The following is a 23080-nucleotide window of genomic DNA, read 5'->3' on the forward strand; positions in this document are numbered from 1 at the left end:
TCATTTGTAGTATGTTTTTTTGTTTGAATAAGTGTTTGTACATGGTATGTCTTTTCGTATGAAATATTTTCTAACTTAAAACAAATGAGTCAAAAGGTATAAATAAATAATACCAAACAAATCTTCAACTAAAAGGTGATTTGTTACTCTAAGCAAGGAGTCTTTACAAACTACAAACTACATGTATGGACATTATCATTTTTCTTAAAACATTCACAACAGTGGCATCAAGTAGGAAGTATGTATGGAAAAAGGGCCAAGGTGTGTCAGTTGTCTGTAACTCATCCTCTTCTGAATACTGCGTTGCTGCATCTTGAGTTTTACTGCAGTGTGCTTTCTCCTCCACTCCCTCAACCTTAATGCATCCATGCACCCCACTCAACTGACAAACTACCAGAGTATGGTGCTGTCCCACTTGAGATAGCTGAATGTCACAGCCCTGTTTAATTGCCTCTGTATTTTCCATCAATACGGTGGTGGTGAAACGACTGACTATACAACCATCAGCAAGTGGTTCAGAACACGCTTTCTATTCTATCCTGCACACACCTAAAAAGGTGTCTAGCACCACTAACGTCCCAGTCATTGCCATATAACTGCAATACCAGGTGAGGCAAAGTACCTAAGGAGGAGCTGAAAAAGACTGCACACCTTCTAAACTAAATTTCTGGGGGCCCTAAATGAACAGATTACGCCAAGTGATACCCGAGATTAAGTGAATACCAGTGTACTCTAAAGTGGAGTTACCTCGATAAACCTCTTAAAGACATTGCACGAAATATGTGAATTATGTTTGGCCACCACACAGTAATTAAACAAACCAGATCCACAAGCATGCCCATGCAAAAAACAGCCAATCAAACTACAGAGTAACAGGATAATAACGTTACAGAAAATTCCTACGGCATGCCTTCCCACTTGACTACCTATAACAGTTGAATGTGAAAAAGAAACTTAAGAACAGACTTTTCAATGAGACCTTTCCAGAATATCTCTTTTACTCATGACCACACTACTACTAACAGTCAAAAGTACCTCAGCTTCACAGCTTTCACGGCAGTGTTATACAAGTCTGATGGCCATGCACTGCTCCTCATCACTGCCAGCACTCCCATAAAACAATGCAAGATGACAGTCTTAAATTGCCATCACTGGGTTGTGCCAAATAGGAAGGCAAGGGAAACAAAATGACTTTATCTTAATAAAGGTGGAGATGCAGGTAAAATTCTATAGTGGTTGGAGCGCCACACATCTTTACACAGTTCATGTCCATAATGTCACCTCCTAAGGAAAGACTTTTCTTCAAATCAAAACGTTTTCAATGCAGGGGAAAAGTTTTATGGCCAAAAATGTCCCATTTATGCCTCACAGCTGTCCAGAAGTTGCGCATAAAAGGCTTTACTAAGGCGTAATTTTATGCCACATCTGCATCCAATTCAGTAATAAATCCAACACAAGGGTGGCAATTTGTAAATTGAGGGAGTGGTTTACCTTGAATCTTTGTGAATGCCCACAAACTCTCAAGTGTGTGTCCATTCACAGTCTCCTCTTCGACTCCTTTGTTTCCTGGAAGCAGTTAAAGATGTATACGAGCAGTGGGAGGGAACTCAGTGAGTGGAAGAGTTTTCTCCCAAGGGAAAATGTTTCCCAGCGTACATCGGGATGCCTTTCACTATGCTCAATTGTGCGCTGGGGAAATAACAGCTTTTAAATAAAAATCCCGACTCATTCAGAAGTATGTCTGGGAACCTGCCACCGAAGCAGATTTCAATGCACATTACTGATTTTTGTGAACAGAGTACATTTGTAAATCTGCAGCCTTGAGCCATAGTACCTGTAGGAGTGGCGGATTATGAATCCCTTGCAGAATCAGGCCTTTAAACTATCTAGGTTCACCATATTGGGGATCACCGCTGATTTTCACACACATACTGAATATGTTTTGCTATTGGGTTAGAAAGAAAGGATTGCACAATATAAAGTAGACAGTAATTAGGGTAATGCTACTGTAGCAGACTGACTAAAAGACAACATAATACCTAAGGAACATATCTTAAGACAAAGCCCCAATGCCCTTATAAAAGTTGAAACGTTGTTGGATTGTGATTACTTCTATGTGTCTTGCCAGTTTATGACTTTTACTGGATTTCCAAAAGATCCCAAGTGTACACAAGTTTTAGATTTGCATGAGAAACTGCCCATTGTTTTTTGTTTCATAAAGGAATCTGTCCGATTAGACTTCCCCCATTAGTCCTAGGGATGTATCTCCCCCCATCAGCACGCTGGAATCATGGCATAGTGCTGGATTTTGCAATGATACACTCTGTAGCATAATAAAACATGATGGGAACCCAGGAGAATGTGGTGAGGGGCCCCTGAGACTTCTACATCTCCCAGACACTTTTAGCCTTTATGCCGAAAGGGGCCCCCTGCGCTGCAAGGGTTTCAGTGCCCGGCCTTATGTCTATGGAAACATTTTCGTATGTTTCGGAGGTGAGAAACTACATGTAATAGTTTATATTAATACCAGCACATTTTCTAGCACCTAGTCATTCGCCACTTTTTGCCGGAACCCCTACCCCCGAAATGCCTACAAATAATGCTGTCAACACTACATTTGTGAAAGTGGAGATTCCACCGTACTAGTGGAGCATAAACATTTCAGGCTGTAATTAGCATGCATAAACTAATTCTGCAAATTTAGCTTGGGAAATAACACAAAAATAAAAAAAGAAATCCATTATGTTCACCCTAGGTGACCACAATTCTCTCTGGATCTTGCCCAAAGTGTGATAAAACGTCATTTTGGCACCCCAAGTCAGGAATAATGTAGCGCCTTGGAAGTGAAGTGCTCCCATTGAAGGTAAGTGCTATGTTTTTCAAAGAACATATAAGACTACTTGCTGATGGTAACAGTTGGACAAGGAAGCTTGAAATCAGATAGAAGTTAGAAGAATTCAAAACAGATTTCGTTTTGTAAACGTCAGCCATAACCTTTCAAACAACGCGATCCAAACAAAACACAGGGTTAGTACATTGGCAACTAACAAATGTCATTACAGGGACAAACACTGAGAAATCTGAAGAACATGTGCAAATTGTTTAGAAAGGGCTAACATTTCCTTAAAAATCCCTAATTTCCATTAAATTCAACTCGTGCCCTGTGCTACAATAAGAATTTGATAGGGAGTTCTTTGGAGCCTTCGCATTCTCTGAAGGTGGTGTGGAAATCATTCCGTCCCACCCTACTTTGACAGTGGTTTTGATCACTTACTTTAATTTGATTTCATACTTTCCCGCGTAACGGGCTTGGACATTCCGTAGTATAAGCGTGAACACGTCTTCGTTTTGCAGGATCTCAACCTCATCTTTTTCAGTCAGCTCTCGTCCATCTTTCAACCAGTGGACAGCTGGGAATGGGTCCCCGGCAATAGCGCAGGAGATCAGAACATTCTCCCCCGCCGTCGCTGTCACAGACTTTGGTTTGCTAATGAACCAGGGTTGGATTCCATCCTGGGGCTCTACAGCAACAACACAAGAGAAAATAAACAAAGAGTGCCTGTAAAGCTTAATTGTAGCATAGGTCATAACAAAGTGGTACAGCACAATGAAAGAACTCATTGGTAAATCTGATCCTGCGGCTTAAGGAAAGAGTAAATATAGCAGACCATGCCATCATAAATTCATCATACTCAAACAAAACCACAAAGTCCCAGATTCCAGATTTTAGTGAGTGCAATACACTTAAGCCCATGGTTCAGAGATAGTAAGTGTCAATATTGTATTGTATTGTATTGTAATTGCATTTATATAGCGCTTACTACTCCTGACGAGGCGTTGAAGCGCTTTTTCGGCGAGTAGCACGCTACTCCGGGACCCATAGAGTATTAGTGTTGAATTAGTATAATGAAACATGCAAGTACATTTTAAGTGGAGGATAGGTTAGTCAGTTATTTGGATTTGGAATGATAGTAGAAGGATAGAGGAGTACAAAGGGTTGTATTTATTTATCGCTTGTTGACCCACGCTATTCAGGAAGCCTATAAAGGATTAGTGGTGAATTAATATGGTGAAATATGAAATGATTTATTAGTCTGTTATTTTGAGTGAGAAGGATAGCGGAGGCTTTGGGGAAGAGATATTTGCATTCATAGCACTTGTTACCCCTGATGGATGTTGAAGCGCTTTTCTGCCGAGTAGCATGCCACTCTGGAACCCATAAAGGATTAGTGTTGAAAATGAGTGTAGTGTAAATATGAAGTAATTTGAGTAGTAGAAATGTTATTCAGTTATTTGGGCAGTATATTAGTATAGTTGAATATGGAATTTGAGAAGTGAACATGTTAGATTGTTAATTTTGATTGAAAAGGATAGAGGAGGGATAAAAGAGTGAAGGATTTATTTTTAGGTCTTAGCAGTAGGAAGAGGCTTTTGGATGAGTAAACATGAGTTTTAGAGGGGAGGAGTCAGAGGGAAGAGTTTAGAAAGGTTTCTCGTTTAGCAATACCCAGCCCACACCATCCACATCCACAAGCAGAGCAACACACTCACACCAAATGTACACCATGCACAACACTATGCACAGATTAATGTACCAGCATGCACCACAAACCCAACCAAACCACATCTACACACCCTACTATCCCAACTACCACACATCCACCATAACCCACAAACAGTACACAACTCTATCCTATACCGCTAACCAATACACTCATCACTAACACAACGCCAATCAACACCATACATAACTACATCCCATTCAGACACACTCTCCCTGCTGTATTTACACCTAACTGACCACCTTTTATCACTAACAACCATATAATGATCCTTCCATCAGTTGTCCAACAAACACCCTCCTCTCCCTTCTACCATAATAACACTAACACACAACACACACACTGCACACAACCACACTTTGTAACTCTTGCAACAAACCAGTCTAAGATAAACACTTTCACCTCTACTTAATTCCCTCCTACACACAACATACACTCTATTCATAAACACATCACCACCCCTCTACGTCACAACCTCCTCTCACAAACAATACTACACAACCAAATCCAGTGCATGAAACATATACATCAGCACCCCTTTTCACTACACCTCAAAAGCAAAACATATCACACACACCAGCACAACATCTTCAGAGCACAACACCTCATCGTACTTACCATCACAAAATACATACATATACCCACCTTTCAAACCACACAAAGGAACAAACTCCAATGCCAAGCTTTCACTGTTCCACCACACCCAACGTTGATACAGCAATACAGCACCTCTCTTCTAACCGCCTCTCATCCATTGGACAAATTAGAACATTACAACATGACCCACATGCTGCACCACCTCCCCTGACTCACACACCTTCCGCCTTAAACACACGCAAAAAATATAAGCAACATGTCACACTTGCTCCAAAAGTTTGAGAACCTAGCTAAATGAGATAAAGGGCAGCATTTCTGGCCCTAGTACCGACCAGTCTCGAACAGGCTCAAAGAGGCAACTACCCTTGTCCTCTCCGCCCTAAACAGGCTCAAACAGGCAACTACCCTTGTCCTCTCCGCCCTTAACAGGCTCAAACAGGCAACTACCCTTGTCCTCTGCACCCTTAACCTCGACGCCCGGGCGGAGACGCCCTAAGCCTGGCCTTTTTTATAGCCCTAGTAATCAGGTGACCCCTTCAGCCAATGGAATCCCTAGCCGTAACACTATCCAATCACAACACTAGGCCTAAATATCTAGAACCAATAAAAGGCCAGGACCTTACAGCCAATCTTAGCCCTAGTCCAAGCGCCCAATCAGTTCAAAAACCCTGATCTCTACGTCCAACAAAGGCCTTAGCCCTACCAGTAGCCCCAACCCAAGTCCAAGCAGCCAATGGTACAGGTAGCCCTAGTCCCTACTTCCAATAGAAAGCCTAACCCTACTCTTAGTCCCACAACTAGTCCAACAACCAATCACACCAGAAGCCCTAAATAGCTACTTCCAATTAAAGGTCTAACCCTAGCTCTAGTCCCATCCTACTCCCAACAACCAATAACATAGGAAGCCCTAGTCCCTACTTCCAATAGAAATCCTAACCCTAGCCATAGTCCCAACCCTACAATAATTGAATCACAGACCCAGAAACCAATCAGATCCCTCAAATACCCAACCAATGAGGACATTAACCCTAACCCAATAGAAACACCAGATACAACCACCAATCAGTGTACACATGTGCCAACCACTAGCAGACCATATAAGGTCCCAGCGACCTCAGACAAGGTTTGCTGGCCAGGGAGTTGGAAGCTGCTTCTCCTTTTCAGAATCTCCCAGGAGACAGACAGGCTCAATCCACACTTTGGACTTCTGCAGGTAAAGGCTTCACTAACTCAAAATCTAACAATACTGTTTAAATAAAACTTTACTCCCCCTGCTGGCCAAAAAACGAAGTGCACAGGCCCCAGTAAATACAGTTTAAACAGCTCACAGAAGCACCCTCTGATGTACAATATCCCTGTTGTGGGGGGGGGAGGCAGGGGGGCTGGCCTCACTGGCTTGTGAACACAAAATGGTGGCTGGGGGTGCACTGTTTTAACACACAGGCCTTAGCACAGAGCAAAGGAGAAATTTGGAGGGAAAACAGATTTGTCACCAAGGAATGGGAGGGACAAACTACAGAGGTTGGACTGCAAATCCCACAATTCAACATGCAACTAGGGTCACACATCCCTACCACAGTATTGTGGATGAAATATCATTTATAAATGCTGTGCTCTAACTACTAAGTGTGTGTGTGTGTGTGTGTGTGTGTGTATATAAATATAAGTTTACTATACTTAACTCCACATATATATACTATAAAAAACGTATATATCATATACCATGAAAACAAAACCAAAGGTTAAAGCTTAGTTAAAGTTAGAAGAACTTTCTTTAATCTTTCAAACAAAACTAAAACTACAAACCTTTGAAAATCTAAAGTTACTGATATAACTTAAAGTTATAACTGGTGCCCCCAACAAAACATCCTATAAATCCAGCACCTACGTAGACAGTATTGTGAACTCACTAGTTATGCTACATTAATTATAACCCGGCACTCTATCATGCACATTGTTGACATTAATGATTTCATGTCACATATTAGGAGTCTTATTATGTATGCTATCATTTAACATGCTAGAAGTGATATAATATGAAAGGGTATAAGCAGTGCATGGAGAAGGTGCCAGTTACAGTTAATGTAGTGTGGCTAGCGATTTGACAACACTATCTACAGAGGTGCAGCAGTTAAAGGACTTTTCAGAGGGAACAACAGTTTTAACTGTAAGTTATCATTTCAGAATTTCGAAGGTTTGTGTAGCTTAAGTCTGGTTTGTTTAGAAAGAATAAATAAAGTTTTTCTAACTATAAACAAGCTTTAACCTTTGTTTTTTTTAATTGAATTAGTATGGCTTTGTAATTTGTAAAAACATTTTTTAACATATCTAAAGTAAATCCATTGTTGTATTTCTTTTTGTACAGTGGCTTGGATTGCAGTAGAGTAGAGTGGTGTACAGTAGAGTGGCGTAAAGTAGAGCGGCATAGATTGAAGTGGGATACAATAGAGTGGCGTAGAGTAGAGTCACGTAGAGTGGAGTAGCATCAAGTGGAGGTACGTAAAGTGCGGTTGCGTCCAGTGGAGCCGTGTAGAGTGGAGTGGCGTAGAGTTGCATGGAGTGGTGTAGATTGCAGTGAGGCTGAGCTGAGTGGGGTAGAGTGGAGTGGTGCAGAGTGCAGTGGATTACAGTTGAGTCGCTTAGAGTCGAATAATGTAAATTGTAGTGTAGTGGGTACAGTTGTGTGGCATGGAGTGGTGTAGAGTGCAGTGGGGCTGAGTGGAGTGGCATAGAGTGGAGTGGCATACAGTTGAGGGGCTTAGAGAGGAGTGGCATAGAGTGGAGTGTGGTGGAATTGAGTAGAATATGGTAGAGTGGACTGGCGTGGAGTGCAGTGGTGTGGAGTGGCATAGAGTGGAGTGGCATACAGTAGAGTGGCGTAGAATGGAGTGGTGTAGAGTGGAACATCATAGAGTGAAGAGGCGTACAGTAGAATGGCGTACAGTGGGATATGATTCGTCCAGTAGACTGCAGTGGTGCACAGAGGAGTGGCTTATTATACAATAGAGCGTTGAGTCAGAGGGACATGCCATACTGTGTGTTACAGTGGAGAAGTGTAGGCTGAAGTGGGATAGAGTGAAATGGTGTAGAGTGTAGTGTGTAGAGTGCAGTGGTGTGCAATAGAGCTGCATAGTGGAGTGACATAAAATGGAACAGCGTAGAGTGGAGTGGCAAAGAGTGGTGGAGCATACAGTGGAGTTGCATTTAGCAGAGTGGGGTACAGTGACATAGTGTAGAGTGGAGTGGAGTGGAGTGGCATAGAGTGGAGTGGGGTGGAGTGGAGAAGCCTACAGTGGAATAGCATAGAGTGGGGTAGAGTGGAATAGTCTTCAGAGTGGAAGGGCATAGAGAGGAGAAGCATAGAGTGCTGGGTGTAGAGTGGAGTGTCAGAGTCAAATATTCTACAGTGGAGTGGTGTAGAGTGAAGTGACAGGGTAAAGTGGAGTGGTGGAGTGGCATAGAGTGGAGTCGCGAAGAGTGGAATGGCGTACAGTGGAGTGGCATATAGTTGAGGGGTGTACAGAGGAATGGCATAGAGTGGATTAGCATAGGGTAGAGTGGCATACAGTGCAATTTCGTGGAGTGGAATCGATGGAATAGCGTAGAGTGGAATAGTGTATAGAGGAGTGGCGTAGAGGATAAAGTGTGGAATGGAGTAAATTAGAGGATAGTACAATGGTGCTGACTAGACAAGAGTGGTGTGGAGTGGCGTAGAGTGAACTGGCATACAGTAGAATGGCGTAGAGTAGAGTGGCATAGAGTGGGGCAGCACAGAGTCAAATAACAAAAAGTGGAGTGGAGTGGCATAGAATGAAGTGCTGCAGAGTGGGATAGCACAGAGTGGGAAAGCATAGATTGGAATGGCATAGAGTGAAATAAGGTAGAGTGGAATAGCGTAGAGTAGAACAGTGTAGAGTGGAGTGACAGAGTGGAGTGGCATGGAGTGAAGAGGCATAGAGGGATGAGGCTTAGAGTGGAGAGGCTTAGAGAGGAGAGGCTTATAATAGAGTATTGTAGAGTGGAGTGTCCTACAGTGGTGTGGTGTGGAGTAAAGCAGAGTGGCATACAGGTTAGTGGCATAGAGTGGAGTACTGTTAATTGGAGTGGCATAGAGAGTGTCGTACAGTGGTGTGGAGTGTCAGAGTCGAGCAGACGGTGGCAGAGTGGAGTGGACTGTCATAGAGTGGAGTGACATGTCAGAGTGGAGTGGACTGTCGTACATTTGACTGGAGTGGCAATTCAAACAGTAGAGTGGAGTATCATGTCATGTGGTAGAGTGTAGTTTAAACAGACGCAGCAGAAAAATGGTTAAACGTATATAGGTGAAAATTGGTAGGAAGATAGATTTGGGGATAGAAAGGGTCCTTTTTGTTAGTAATTAGGTTTTGAAAGCCCCTACAAAATTAAAAGGTACTCATATTGTTTAGACCACACTTAGTCTGCATTCTGTTTTTTAAGTGAAACTATAGTATAGTACTGTAATATAATTGCATAGGAAGGAATGTAGAAGTTAAGTCTGTAAAGGTAGAGAAAATTCATTATCTCACTTCATATATTTGTTTTTTTAAAAAAGGTTAAGGAGTACCATGCTACTACCTAGAAAGTACTGTGATAGTAATAGAAATGAATTAAAATGAAATATGTTGAAAAAACAGAAATGCACTGTATTTCCCCTTAAAACCCTAAAAGTTGACTAATACAGTCTAACCAATATGGCTGCCTTTTAGTTTTCTAAGGGCGAAATATTGTTTGTCCAACACTTAGGTGTCTATTATGATGGCGGGTGGATCGCCACCGCTGGCCTGGTGGTAGCGATCCGCCCGCCATCTGTACCTGATTTACCCCCCGCCATATTAGTATGGCGTGGGGTACCGCGGCGGACGGAAAGACCATCTGCCGCTTTTCCGTTGGCAGGCATTGTTACGATTGGCTGCTGTGCGGCTCAGGGGCAAAATAAGGTGGCGGTGCCGGGCAGGCACCGCCATCCATATAATGATGTGCAATTTGTAAGGCCTTTCCATGGTGGCGATGCCGCCATGGAAAGGCCAGCGGAAATTGCTTTAGGGGCCTGTTACGGACCCCCAGGAGGGTGAGTGGCTGCACTTTGGGGTTCCTATGGTACGCCCTACATTGCCATACACAAGGTGACAGGCACCACGTGGTGCCTGTCACGTTGTGCATGGCAATGCAAACCATGCACATTTAACACTGCGGATGAAGCTGCACCCAGCAGCACTATCTGCAATGTTAAATGCCAGAACGCGACAGCCAATGTGGGAGGCACATCCTAATTCGCCTCGTGGGACTGCCGCACCTCTGACGGTCGGTGCCATTTTCTGTTACGGTGGCGGGCGGCAAAGTCCGCCCGCCATCGTAATGGGGCTCTAATTCTACATTTTGGGTTTTAAGGAATTTATAGTGTAGTATAGTGTTTTTTTCTAAATGTATTTTTCATATTTAGTAAAACAATGTTTTAACTACAGCAGTACCCTCTAGGTAATACAGCGGTATTCCATAAATTAAATATATATAAACAAATAAAAACAACTTTTCCATACCTTTACAGACTTCTCTAAAGTGCCTCAAGCCTTCCTATGCAGTTATAAAATAGTAGTACACTGAAATTGTAGTAGTACTTTATAATTCCACTTGAAACCCACAACACAGAGTAAGCAAGGGCTAACAACATCTCTGCCTTTTAATTTTGTAAGTGTTTGCCTTAGCCAAACACATAATGTTTTGTCATCGCATGTACCACAGAATACTGCAAAATTACTGCATCCCAATATATTGCTATGTTTTTATGCCTTATAACTTTGTATTGAACCCATTTCGCTCTATTAACAAAAAGGACCCTTTCTACAATGTGATCTATATTCCTGTCACTTTTTAACAAAATGTATCGGGCCATCTTGCTGCTACATCTGATACAAAAGTCTATAGAAAATCCATTGGTTGGAAAACATGTTCTGGGGCCCTTAGTTTTTTTTCTTTGAGCCCCCTTCACGAACCACAACAGAAAAGCAATGGGTCTACAAAGTTTCGTGGATATACAATAAATGGTGGCAAAGTTATTAGCGAGCAAGTACCTGAGGAATTCTTATCTCTGGAATTCCGCACTGTAACTACAGAGTGTCTACACACATACATACATACATACATATATACCTTCAAGGTACATGGATGTGGAGTTAAGAACATTAAATCAATAGTTACCTATGCGTACTTATCTTTACAATATTTGTTTCCTCGATATATAGATCACTATATTTTTGTAGGACAATAAATCTGTCCTCAATACATAGAGCACACAATCACAGTTTGTCCCCTTCTTTGGAATGATAGTTACAACATTACAGCAGTAACCTGTAATATTACCCATCATCTGGCCTACCATCCAGCTTAAAAAAAACAAGCATCATAGCTGTGACCCAGCTTAGGTATTTTTAACGCCCTCACTTCTTTTTACCTGTACTCACGTTTGAGAACTACTGTAAGTAACCTTTCTTGAGCCTCACAGCAAAGCTGATCACAATTTCCTTTTATGTCTGCATACATAAGCATCACAAAGAGGATATGTTATTTTACCAACCAGATGAAGAGGGTTGTATAGCCATGGTCTAAATTGTGTGCCAGTGCATTGGCACCAATGCTAATTTATTACGATGTCGGGCGGATGCAACCATCGTGGAAATGGGACAGACCAGCCCACAGTTAGTGGTCCTAACGGCCAAATTACGATGCGACCTCACATGGTGTGAGTGCATGCTGCTATTTCTCTATGGGAGCTTGTGTTATGGCCGTAAATCGGCCGTGACACAAGCTCTGATGGAGAAATGGGAGATTGTGTTAATCCCTGCACCCCGTGGCAGGCACCTCAAGGTGCCTGCCTCAAGGTCCAGGGATCATCTGCCCTCTTGGCTCCCAACCGGGGGCCAAAAACAAAAGGGGGCACTGTTAGGGGCCCGCTAACACGCATTACAACAGGCTTTCCATGTCGGAAAGCCCAGCATGGAAAGCCTGCCAGAAACTGCACATCATAATCCGGATGGCATCAAACGTCGTCCATATGGATTACAGGCCGGTTCCAAGGAGCCCATCGGAAGACAGCCGGAATGACCGGCCGGTTTCAATTCTGACCGGCTGTATTGTAATCAGCCGGTCGGAAGAGAAACCGATGATCTCAGTCGGAAATCCGCCGACCTAGGGTCGGAGGCTTTCCGGCCGAGATAGTAATCGGCCCCTTAGTTCTTTGCTCAAAAGCCTTTTAGAGAGCTAATGCCTGCCACTCACGCATTGCAAGGGTTTCTGGTTCATAACTGATGTAATGAGGAAATGTAACAAATATAAACACTATACTAATTCACCACTAATCCTTTATGGATTCTGGAGTAGCATGCTACACGCCAAAAAACGATTCAACACCTCATCAGGGGTAGCAAGCGCTATATAAATGCAAAACTTTTTCCTTGTCTATCCCTGCACAATCCTTCTTAATCCACATAATTGGCTAACATATCCACCACTCAAATTACTTTTCTATTTTACTATACTAATTCACCACTAATCATTAATGGGTTTCGGAGTAGCGTGCTACTCGCTGAAAAAGTGCTTTGGCACCTCATTAGTGGTAGTAAGTGCTATATAAATGCAAGTATAATACAATACAATCATTCTTAATTCAGCATAGTGTCAGTCAATAATATAGCCTTAGAGACCGCTGTCGAGGGCTATACCAGTTGCTAAAGCCCTTGAACTTGAGTTATAGGCCTGCGCCGCAGGAGAGGGACTATAACCAGGAGAGGGCCTTTAATAACTGGCAGAGGGAGGCAGAAGGGCTTTAAGGCTTTTAGAATATTCCTCCCACTGAGGGTAGAATGTTCTATATTATAATTGGACTAAAAGGGAGAATGCTAATCAGAAGGCTCATACCAGCCATTATAAATCCAGAGCCACTCAATTGTCGTTAATAGAGTTCTCAACATTCCAGTGTTCTAATTGTCAAAGTATGAACATTATTCACAGTGTTCCGATACATTTGTAACAAAGGATATGAGGAACAATCTTAAATAGGGACACAACAAGAAGCCAAAACATTGTGTTTCAGGTGCAACTTCAAATACATATATTATCATATGAGAGGCAGTGACATGAATGCTTCAAATACGTTTCTTGAGTGTTACCAGTGGTCTGTGTTCTATAGAACTTATGGACACTGTGGCTCAGACCCACTTAGTTCTCACCAAAACCCATTAAAAAAGACAACTTGTATCAAAGCCCCTAGAAGGCTTGTCCCTGTTTTTATTATTTTTAGAACATTGACATTTCTAGTAATGATCCTGGACAGTTCGATTCAATATAAAAAAATTAGTCTAAAATCCCAATTGTCTGTTTTTTTTCTTTCTAGTTTCCCTTAAGTAGATAGAGCCGTTTCTGTAGCTTGTTCCACATACGTTTACGCACCTTACAATTACGACTATGTGTGAAGACAGAAAAGCTGCTCTCTGTAGGAGCGCTATTTCTTTGTCTCCGGGGCTTATTTCAAAAATCAAATGTGCGAAATCCTTGAAGATGGTGGGAAGGCACAAGTCCGTTTGTGCAGCCCCATATGTTTACTTCATGGGAAACAGCCATTTTGTATCTATCCCTCTGACTCTGTTGTTCGCATCAGATAACTGGGTATAATCATTAGAAATGTGGGAGTGGAAACTAACAGAGCAACTCAAAGAATGTACACCCCTTTCTACAAGGCAGAAAATGGCGAGGCAACCTCTGCTCCACACTGTGATCCTCGGGATTCTCTACTGATTTCAAATCCTTGAAGCCAGGGCAGTAAAAACTTAAGATGATAACAGGCTGAAGGGATTAGATAAAGTTTTTGGTAGGCGTTCCCTAAACTCTACATAACGCCCTCACTCTTTAAGAATTCACTTTATATGTAACCCTGGGCGTAGTTCGCGGAGCCGCACTCCGCGGAGCTACGCGAAGACGCACTTGCACTCCGCGAACTACGCGTAGCTCCGCGGACATGTGTAGTTGCTTGCTAGACCCGTTCGCGTGCCGTTTTTCGGCTTCGGGAGCGTGGTGCGCGTGTTCGGGGCGCTGCCTGCATGCTCGGGATGGCTAGCGCGCTAGGTTACCCAAGAGGTTTGTCCCGCCCGCTTGCGTTCCCTTATTTCCTGTTCCGGGTCACAAGTAACGTGTTCGGGTTGTGCAAGACATGTTCGGGAACTCATCTTCTCGTTCGCACTACAAAAGTGCGTGATCGCGCTAAATATCGCGCGAACCTACATGGTGGCACACGCGACCGGGAAAAAGCGAACGCAGAACCAAGGAAAGCCATTGCCGCGCACGCGATAATGTTATTCAGCGCGCGAGAACTACGCTACGCACCGGATCGCGGAGTAATCGACAGCTACGCGTTCTCCGCGGAACGCAGAGTTGCCAAAACTCCGCAAGCTCCGCGAACGGAGCGTAGTTCTTCGCCCAGGGTTATTTATATGTTCCCAGCCTGATCACTTGGATTTAAGGGCCTAGAAAAAGCAAAAAAGAACTGTGGAGCTGTAGGGGCGACAAATAAATCTGTCAAGGTTATGGGCTTTATTGTCAGATCCTTCCCATAATTCTGACCCTGCAAGTAACAGCGGTTAATGGCCCATTATAATTGTGAGATTTGTAGGAACAATACAAATGTATTTATTTAACCCTGAGATTTCTGCAGTGTAAAGCTGGTGAAATCCAAAGTGAATATCCATGTGAGAATGACTTGAAGCGACTGATTCTTCTACTATTTCTATTTTCTCAGGAGATCCTCAAGGTTTATTAAAAAATGTCCATTCATTCCACACCTCAGCATTTAACAGAGCCTTCTGTATTTCTAACCCCAGGGCTATGGCATTAACATCACCATAGCTGGGGCTCAGGCATACACAGAGCTTACAGTATTTTCATCACAATGTGTGGACAGACAAACCATGCTTCTGTTTTATTAAATTAAATCTGGTGTAAATTTGAGTGTTTAGAGTGACAGCTAAATATATGCGGTTTTAGTTTGAGTATATTTTATATATGTGGGTAACATACTATGCTCACTGAGTCTGAACACCTAGGGTGGACGTATGAATTGAATGCTGGCGATATTCACTCCCCATCAAAAGTTCTCCTCAGTTTAGATGTGAGAGGGAAGTAGGAACGTTGCTTCACACGGTGTGTTATTGTAGCTCACTGGCAAGATTCTGGAGAGGGGTGTGGGGCTGTCTGTCTGAGGTCCTGGGGTGGGAACTCCCTTGCACAGCGCGATTGGGTTTGCTGCATGTGATGGAAGGGGTTGGGGGGAACAGGTATAAGAGGCATCTGTTGGTATTAGGCCTGACCCTCGCCAAAAGGGATATTGCAAAAGCATGGAAAGACCCCGGAGCTCCTTCTGTTCCGGTGTGGAAGAAGGGATTAGATTTCTGCATGGGACTAGAGCAGCCGATCTTTGTGGCCCGGGGCTGCCCACGTAAGCACTATCGGATCTTTAAGAGGTGGGCTGATTACAGGGGCCTGTGGCTGGAATCTTCGGTAGAGCGGGAGGCTACTGTGGGGATTATATGATGAGCCACGATAGAGGATGTATGTAAATTTTGGACTGAGACCTAATTTGCATAACAGGGGAGACGGTGATGTGTGACCAGTGGGGGGTTCCAGGGGGGGGAGTTTGGGGGAGAGGGAGGGCGGGGAATTAACATTGTTCAGTTTGATATTGCTGCCTGACAAAATTATGTAAAGATTGCTATGACATTGATGCCTTGTAATGATTGGCAGCTTCCTCCGGAATGCGGGGTGCTGCACCATGTGTGCAATCTATCAAATTAAATCTGTTTAAAAAAAAAGTACTCCTCAGCACAGACAGGCTTTCAGGAATTGTGTACACCCTACTAAGAGACATAGGCTTTACATTCCCACAGCAATGGAAGATTTAAGCAAACAGGCCGGCAAAAAATACGCCGGAACTTTCAAATGAAAGCACTCAAGCCCTGAGTTCTAGTCTAAAGACCATTATACTCTGGATTCTTGTCAGACCACAGTAAGCCTTTTAGCACACTATCTTTGCCAGAAAGCATGAAGAAGACCTAAACAGGACTAAGTGAGGGGAACCCCAACATGGCCCGAATTACTTTGCTGGGATTTTCAAGCTTTTTACTCAATGAATTCAGAACCCTCTCAAACAGTGCGACTCAGAATGAAGGCAGGACTGCTGATACAACTCAGAATCTCCAATTTATCAGGTAATCCAAATAGTAATATGGTTAAAAAGAGAATGACATTTGATAAAGGTACAACCTCCACCCAAAGTAAGTATCGCTTCTGAACTATCAGACTTCGAGATGTTGGATTATCACAAACCTTGGACTGTCAGTGTTGCCTGGGACTGCGCTTCCCCTTCATCGTTCCATGCTTCACAGGTGTACTTGCCCGTATCTTCGGGGAACACTTCCTGGATGTACAGACTGTACTCGTTACCTTTTTTTTCAAAATGGAAATCTTCGGATTCCTGAATTTCCTTCCCATTGTGAAGCCAAATAACCTCGGGTGGGGGATTTGCTGAAGAAAACAAAAGCAAAGGCAGAGAACTAAATAAGATGACAATTAAATACTTCTCAGTCTTAACTTTTCAAACATGAACAGGAAGAAGTATTTTTCTGGCAGACAGAAACTGTAATTCATGTATAGTTCAAATATCTTCCTGGTTCAATCTTGAGGTTTTGATTAGGTCTGGTCCCTACTCCATTTCCTCTTTGAGGTTTGTGCAGAACACTCAAAGATGAAAAATGGTTTAGTGACCAACTCATGCTAATAGATAATACATTTTAAATGTTTTTTATCTGCCCCGAAGAGTACATATTGCAATGGACGCCTCCTTAGCTTTATTTATGCTGGACCGAGTTCAATACTAAAATAACAAAATGGTCTGTTCGCTAGAAAATGCATAAAACAATTAACTCTCCACAAGAACCTGGTCCAAAGGCACTCTGAAAATGTTTTAAAAACACCAAAACTCTTTGTTTGGGTTGGACAAGGACAACAGTATGCAATGCTTAAGCCTCTACCCTAGCCATTGTAGAAAACAAATCAACTGTAATCGAAATATGGTAACTAAAATGTTTGGCAGTAGTTAAGTAGACAAAACCAAGACAAGTAAATTTTGTCAGTAACACCAGTTACCTCTTGACAGAATTTAAAGACCATTTAGCAGAGAAGGGATTCATTGATTCTCCTTTAAAGTTTTGGATAACAGTGCCACATGGTCCATTTTAAATCACACTTATCAAGTTAAGTCGACTACAACATATGATTAAAAAACGATTGACTCAAGGATTGTGGCTTTTCTCCAACACTTTTTTTTAAAAGAATGACATAATGTCTTTTTTTAGCACAATAAAACCAGTAATGCAGATATTGCTAGTAATTGGGAATGCAATTTCCCACTCAGCAGGATATTGCCAAACTGCAGGCAATGTATGTGTTATCACTGGCATCCATGTTAAAGTTATTGGCAACATCCACAGGCCCAAATATTTTCAGCTTCCACATGCTCATCAGGTATTGTCAGCAAGCATTTGCCGATTAACATATTTACAAAAACATTTGCCCAGTAACACACAATTACAGTTTAAAGAAATATATTACCAACATCGCAAGCTTCCATATGTCCTGTAACATATATATTAGAGTACCCATAAGCTCAGTAGAAGGTGTTGGCCACTTCGGTTAATGACACCTTCTGTGTGCCCAGTCACATAAACTGCCAGAATTAACATACTGAATGAAAGGTATGGCCTAATTTGAAATGCCCAGTACTAGAGGGTGCAATTTTACATACGCAAATAAAAAATTGTGTTATTTCGCACACCCATGATTTGTATACTTACAAGCACGTGTATAACCAGTGGTCATTGTTACCACCTTCCACTTGCATTATAACGTACATGGCTTCAAAAGTTCGACACCAGTAACATGTATGTCCCTCTTTCATATGCCGGATTGTTTTGTCCTTCATATGCACAGTAACACATTGCCAGGAACTATATGCCAAGCTAAAGCTATTCGAATCATTTACATGACAAGTAACTGGTCGGGAGGACTACAACTGAAGAGTGGGGCAATTCCTGTTAAGGAATAAAGTAATGTTGCTGCTTTTTAGTCCAAGGTTGACCTGCCCCTGGTGAGCTGAAGGAGAGAAGAGGGGTTTGATAAGAATGCTATCACTTTAAAGGGGGGGCGGCGTCAAAAATGATCTGGCATGATGTAAGCAGCCTATGAGAAATATAATCAATATCTATGCTATTTATGATACGGATTGCTGAAGGTATATTGTAATAGAGGACAAGGATTGTTATTGGAGTCATGAACTGCTGACACATTATCGAGAGATAGGTTTTGTGGCTAAATAATTGAATTAAAATACATTTTTATTTAAAGACTTTGAACATTATAAACTTTATGCAATTTTCACAGCTAAAACCAAAGTTTCTATGGTCCTTTAAATTCAGGATCCTACTGTGTTGTAGTTGACAAGCTAGCAACATTTATTCACTGACTCTGGCGGAAACAGTCACTCCCCTGAGACAGTGTGTGTTGATGCTTAGCAAACTATCTGTCAAGAGGGAAGACCTAGGGTCAGAGTTACTAAGAAGTCACGCAACAAAAGCTCAGCGACTAAACTTGCTGCTCTGCGTTGCATGAAAGGGAGAGAGCGGAACAGGGCCCCATCTACTAAGAAGGGGCACAGTTCTCCTTTCCGGCACATTTTTGGCAGCCGTACAACAACGCAGACATCGTTGCACCATAGTGCTTGCGAGTCTGCATTCTACTAAGCATAGTTTTTGTAGAGGAAGGTAGAAACCCTATGTTTTAAGTCTTTTTCCTCGGTTAATTTGTGCTATTCAATGCAGCACATATGTAAAGTAGGGAAAACGAGGACAAATGAAAAAAAAATCCAAGTTGTGCCTGCCTTGAGGAGGCAAAAGATTTGGGTGCAAATCCCAGTCTACGAATCATTGTAAATAGGGATTTGCGTCTAAACTCATGGGTGGTTGCCTGGGAATGCCCAGGCACCACCCATGGAACACCCTTTAAAGGAAAGTAATGCAAGGCAGTGCAAGGCACAACTTTGTGTTACATTAAGAGACAATCTAATGCAAATCCAGATTTGTGTTGGATAGTTAATCCCACCTTAACACTTTCCTTCGGGTTTGCATTACAAAAGTAACACAAACCTGATGAAGTTGTTAATCTGGACCATTGCACATAAAATCTGCATTCTACGGTCACAACAGAAGTAGTCCAATACCTCTACTGCCCAGCTTAATGTAGGTGAAGAGGCATCATCGAACGCCAGAATGATTTGCACATCTTGGTAGAAGCTGTACTTGTATAAAAGTGGCTACAAGAGTGTTCTATACTTAGTAGATACAGCACTGTTCTGCTCTGTCCTTTTTATGTGATGCAGCAACTTTGGTTGCTGCACTGCTTTGCGTAAAATCTTGTAAATTTGGCTCCGAGTGTGGAGATTCTGGTGAGAGTCACCCCTAGGTCAAGAATAAAACACTTTCTCTTCTGTCTCTCTTTCTCCCTTTTCTTATTTCTCTCTTTTTCTTTCTTGTTCTCTATCTTACTATTCTTTTCTTTCCTCTTGCAGGTCTTTTTATTTATCTTTTGCGGGATCAATAATTTTTTCCCAAATGTAATACAAATGAATTGACATGAGTAGGTTCTTATATATCTGTTCTTATTAAGGTTTATCCATTCTTTATAATATTGCTCATATTTATTTTTATTTATTTTTTGTATTAATTATTTATTGTTCAAGATGGTGTTTATGTGTTACATGCTGTAGTACCTTAATCATTTATACTCTCTCCCTTAAATGAATAAAATTGTTTGAACAAAAAAAAAAAGAATAAAACACTTCCTTTGAGGCACACATATTTGGCTACCAACAGCCAATTCAAGGAAAATCTCCAGTCCTCTTTGGACATTTCAAGTGGTGTTTCGGCTAAAACCAGAGAAAAGTTCAGTCTTATCCAGATATATCTCTGGCGTGGAGGTTGTTTGGCAGAAACACCACAAAAAAAGTGAACCCTCTCCAAACGTTTCAGCGACAGGTTGGCCTAGAAACAATAAGCCCTTTGAGGCACTTCAAGGTTAAACTTGGCCTACAAACAGCGGTCTCTTTAAAACGTAGCGGAACCTTCTGCTAGATTTTGTCAGCGCTATGACCCATGCCAGTGGTGTAACGAAACTTGAGGAGCCCCCCTCCCCTGCAAGGTAAAGTGAGACCGCTCTGGTCCACCACCTTCCACGTTGGTCCCAGACCCAGTGTACTGTGCTGAGGGGGCCTCCTGGAATCCCGCCCCACGTGTGCTGTGGGGGATAATGTTACGTCACTGACCCATGCCATGAACATGAAGATAGTTAAACCTCTTGATACCTGAACAAGTAAGGTTTGGATGGAAACTTTGCTTGGGCTTGAATACAGAAATAGCCGGCACTGCAAATCAGCACAGACAATCAAAGGCACGTTCTGGTCCCTCTGCCAGCACATTTTGTTATACTTAGTGTAGAGGGGATGTCTAGCCAAAATAGAAAAGCATATTCAGTAAATGCATTGGCATGTGCAAGTCAAAACTGCATTTCGAGCAGGCCCATTCTCAGCCGAATTTTTCATTAACGACTCATTAGTTATCACGTTACAGGACCTACAAAACAACCCAGTGACGCATGAACCTGAGGAAACCTCAGGAACATTTGATTTGTTTTGCAGCACCAAGTGCTTTTTGTTGTAGGAGAGAGCCACACCCACCCACCTTCCTTTTAAAATATACCCTATTGAATTCAAAGCTGGCCATATACCAACCCAAAAGAGCCTAAAGATCAGAGGGTAAACACCTGATGGCAGTTCCAAAAGTTAAACGTACGAGAAGTGGAGGTCGCCTGTTTTTATATAATGTTGCCAAAACCTGGAATCACATTCCCCTCCAAATTCGTTCTCAAGTAAACCACATGAACTTCCGTAAACAGCAAAAAAGCTTCCTCTTCCCTGATATGATCTGAATTTGGTATTAGCATAACTTTCAGCACTGGGATGCCTTCGGGTAACCAGGCGCTCATCAAGTGTTACCTCATTCGTTCGTCATTCATATGACGATGATATGTTCGCTCAGAATGCCTAAATAGGAGTGCCTTGTTAATTCCGATAGAGCCGGCCAATCCCGTCACAGGCCTCATTTGGTATTTCAAGGTCTGAGGTAGGATTCAGTGTTTTCCTCCCAGAGATTTGACCTGCTAAAAGTTGAAGCCTCTGGGAGGATCATTGGGAATAAAGGGGTATTGCAAATTTGGGATTGAATTAACAATTCACCCAATAAACCCTCATTTCTTGGGGACGCCAAAAGGTGGCATTCGTAATCCCCCATTAACTGTGACCCGAGTTTTGGGGTTACCAGAAAAGGACAGGGATAATAGGTGGATTACTGGGGCACTCATAATGAGGTCCTCAGTCTTCTCTGAACCTCCCATGAGCGCGGCATTTCTTCACATTGTCAGTAGGCCGTGTGAATTTTCCATCACGCTGGCATAATCTCAGGGAATTTCAACTGATTTCATCAGTTTCATCTGGGAGGCAGAGCATTTCCTGTCTTGGCCCCAGAACTATGTAACCATCTGCTGCTCTCTCTTCACTGTATCTCATATTACAGTCTTCTCAGCAAAGCTTCAAAGACCCACATTTTCTATTTGTTTTGCAGTTGTTTTCTTTCATATAAACCTGAATTCAGTTTTGGGCTATGATGCCCATGAGTGAACGTGTGCTTGCAATACATACATTTTTACCCCACAGTGTTTTGGGTCAAAATGCAATACGCGGGGCTCATTATACAACTGCTTAATTCTATGTCAGGGATGGTAGGATCCTGTCTTTCTTCTGGGTGACTGGAGACTTCATACCCATGCAGGTTTGAGGAGGGGAATCAGTAAAGCATACAAGTGTTTTGCCTTGAATGAAAGAATGAATGACTGCATGAAATGGTTTGTAGAGCACACAGCTACTCCTAGTAGCGTCCCAGCACTAAATGGAGTCTTGGGACTTGAAGCCACAAGGAAAATCCATCGGAAGCAAACAGCCAAGTTTTCAGCAACTTCCTGATTTGCAGTCCAAAATTAATAATACAGAGCTTGGCTGGGAGCTGGTTTCAGGCTTCCGCGGCCAGGTAATAAGTGGAGCGGCACCTGTCCCAAAGCACCTGCATTTGGAACCACAACCAGCAGTGAATTAAATCAATGAAGTGCCGTGGAAGGAAGATAGTGGGGGACCTGATGTCTAAAATGTACTGAAAGCGAACACAAAATCCTTGAAATGAATCCCTTTCTTTACTAGCAGCCAAAATAGAGTCTTGAGATGAGGCGATACAGAGGCGCACCAGGGATGTTTCAGAATCAGAGACGCTGCAGTGTTCTGAATAACTTGCAGTTTATTTCATTAAGCAGCCAGGAAGACCCAGATATAACACATCAACATAATCCAATCTTGAAGTGATAAGCCTATGTACCTCTGTCTTCCAAGAGTCCGATGGGGGAAGAGTAAGGAACTTTAAGACACAAAGCAGAGCAAAGCAAGAGTCAATCACCAAAGATACCTGGGATTGAAAAAAAAGTGTATTGTCAAATTTAACCCAGTGGTTTATTGCTACGGTGGCAGGATGGGGACAGAATGGGATACAGTGCCAGGCCAACAGTGCTACCACCAACCTAGTTTGGAAAGACACAAACAAAGGAATTTCGGTCTTATCCGAATTGCACTGATGGTTACTTATGCACATCCAGTCCAGAACCCCCTGTAAATAGGTTCCTGAACAGCTGCTGGCCCTTTCTGGAAAGAG

At 42.5% G+C, this 23080-nt stretch overlaps 1 protein-coding gene across 2 annotated transcripts in view; it reads right to left on the minus strand.

Moving 5' to 3' along the window:
- The window catches only part of MYLK (myosin light chain kinase), a 1918108-nt gene that overhangs the window by 603109 nt on the left and 1291919 nt on the right, over positions 1-23080 (minus strand). For both annotated transcript variants that reach the window (XM_078682035.1, XM_078682036.1), the window contains 2 exons: positions 16548-16745; positions 3275-3521 (listed from right to left, as the gene is read on the minus strand). In XM_078682035.1, coding sequence (XP_078538161.1) covers positions 3275-3521; positions 16548-16745 — 445 coding nt within the window. The remainder of the gene's footprint in view (positions 1-3274; positions 3522-16547; positions 16746-23080) is intronic.

This window comes from Lissotriton helveticus, chromosome 3_1, assembly GCF_964261635.1.
Source record: "Lissotriton helveticus chromosome 3_1, aLisHel1.1, whole genome shotgun sequence".
Classification (NCBI taxonomy): domain Eukaryota; kingdom Metazoa; phylum Chordata; class Amphibia; order Caudata; family Salamandridae; genus Lissotriton; species Lissotriton helveticus.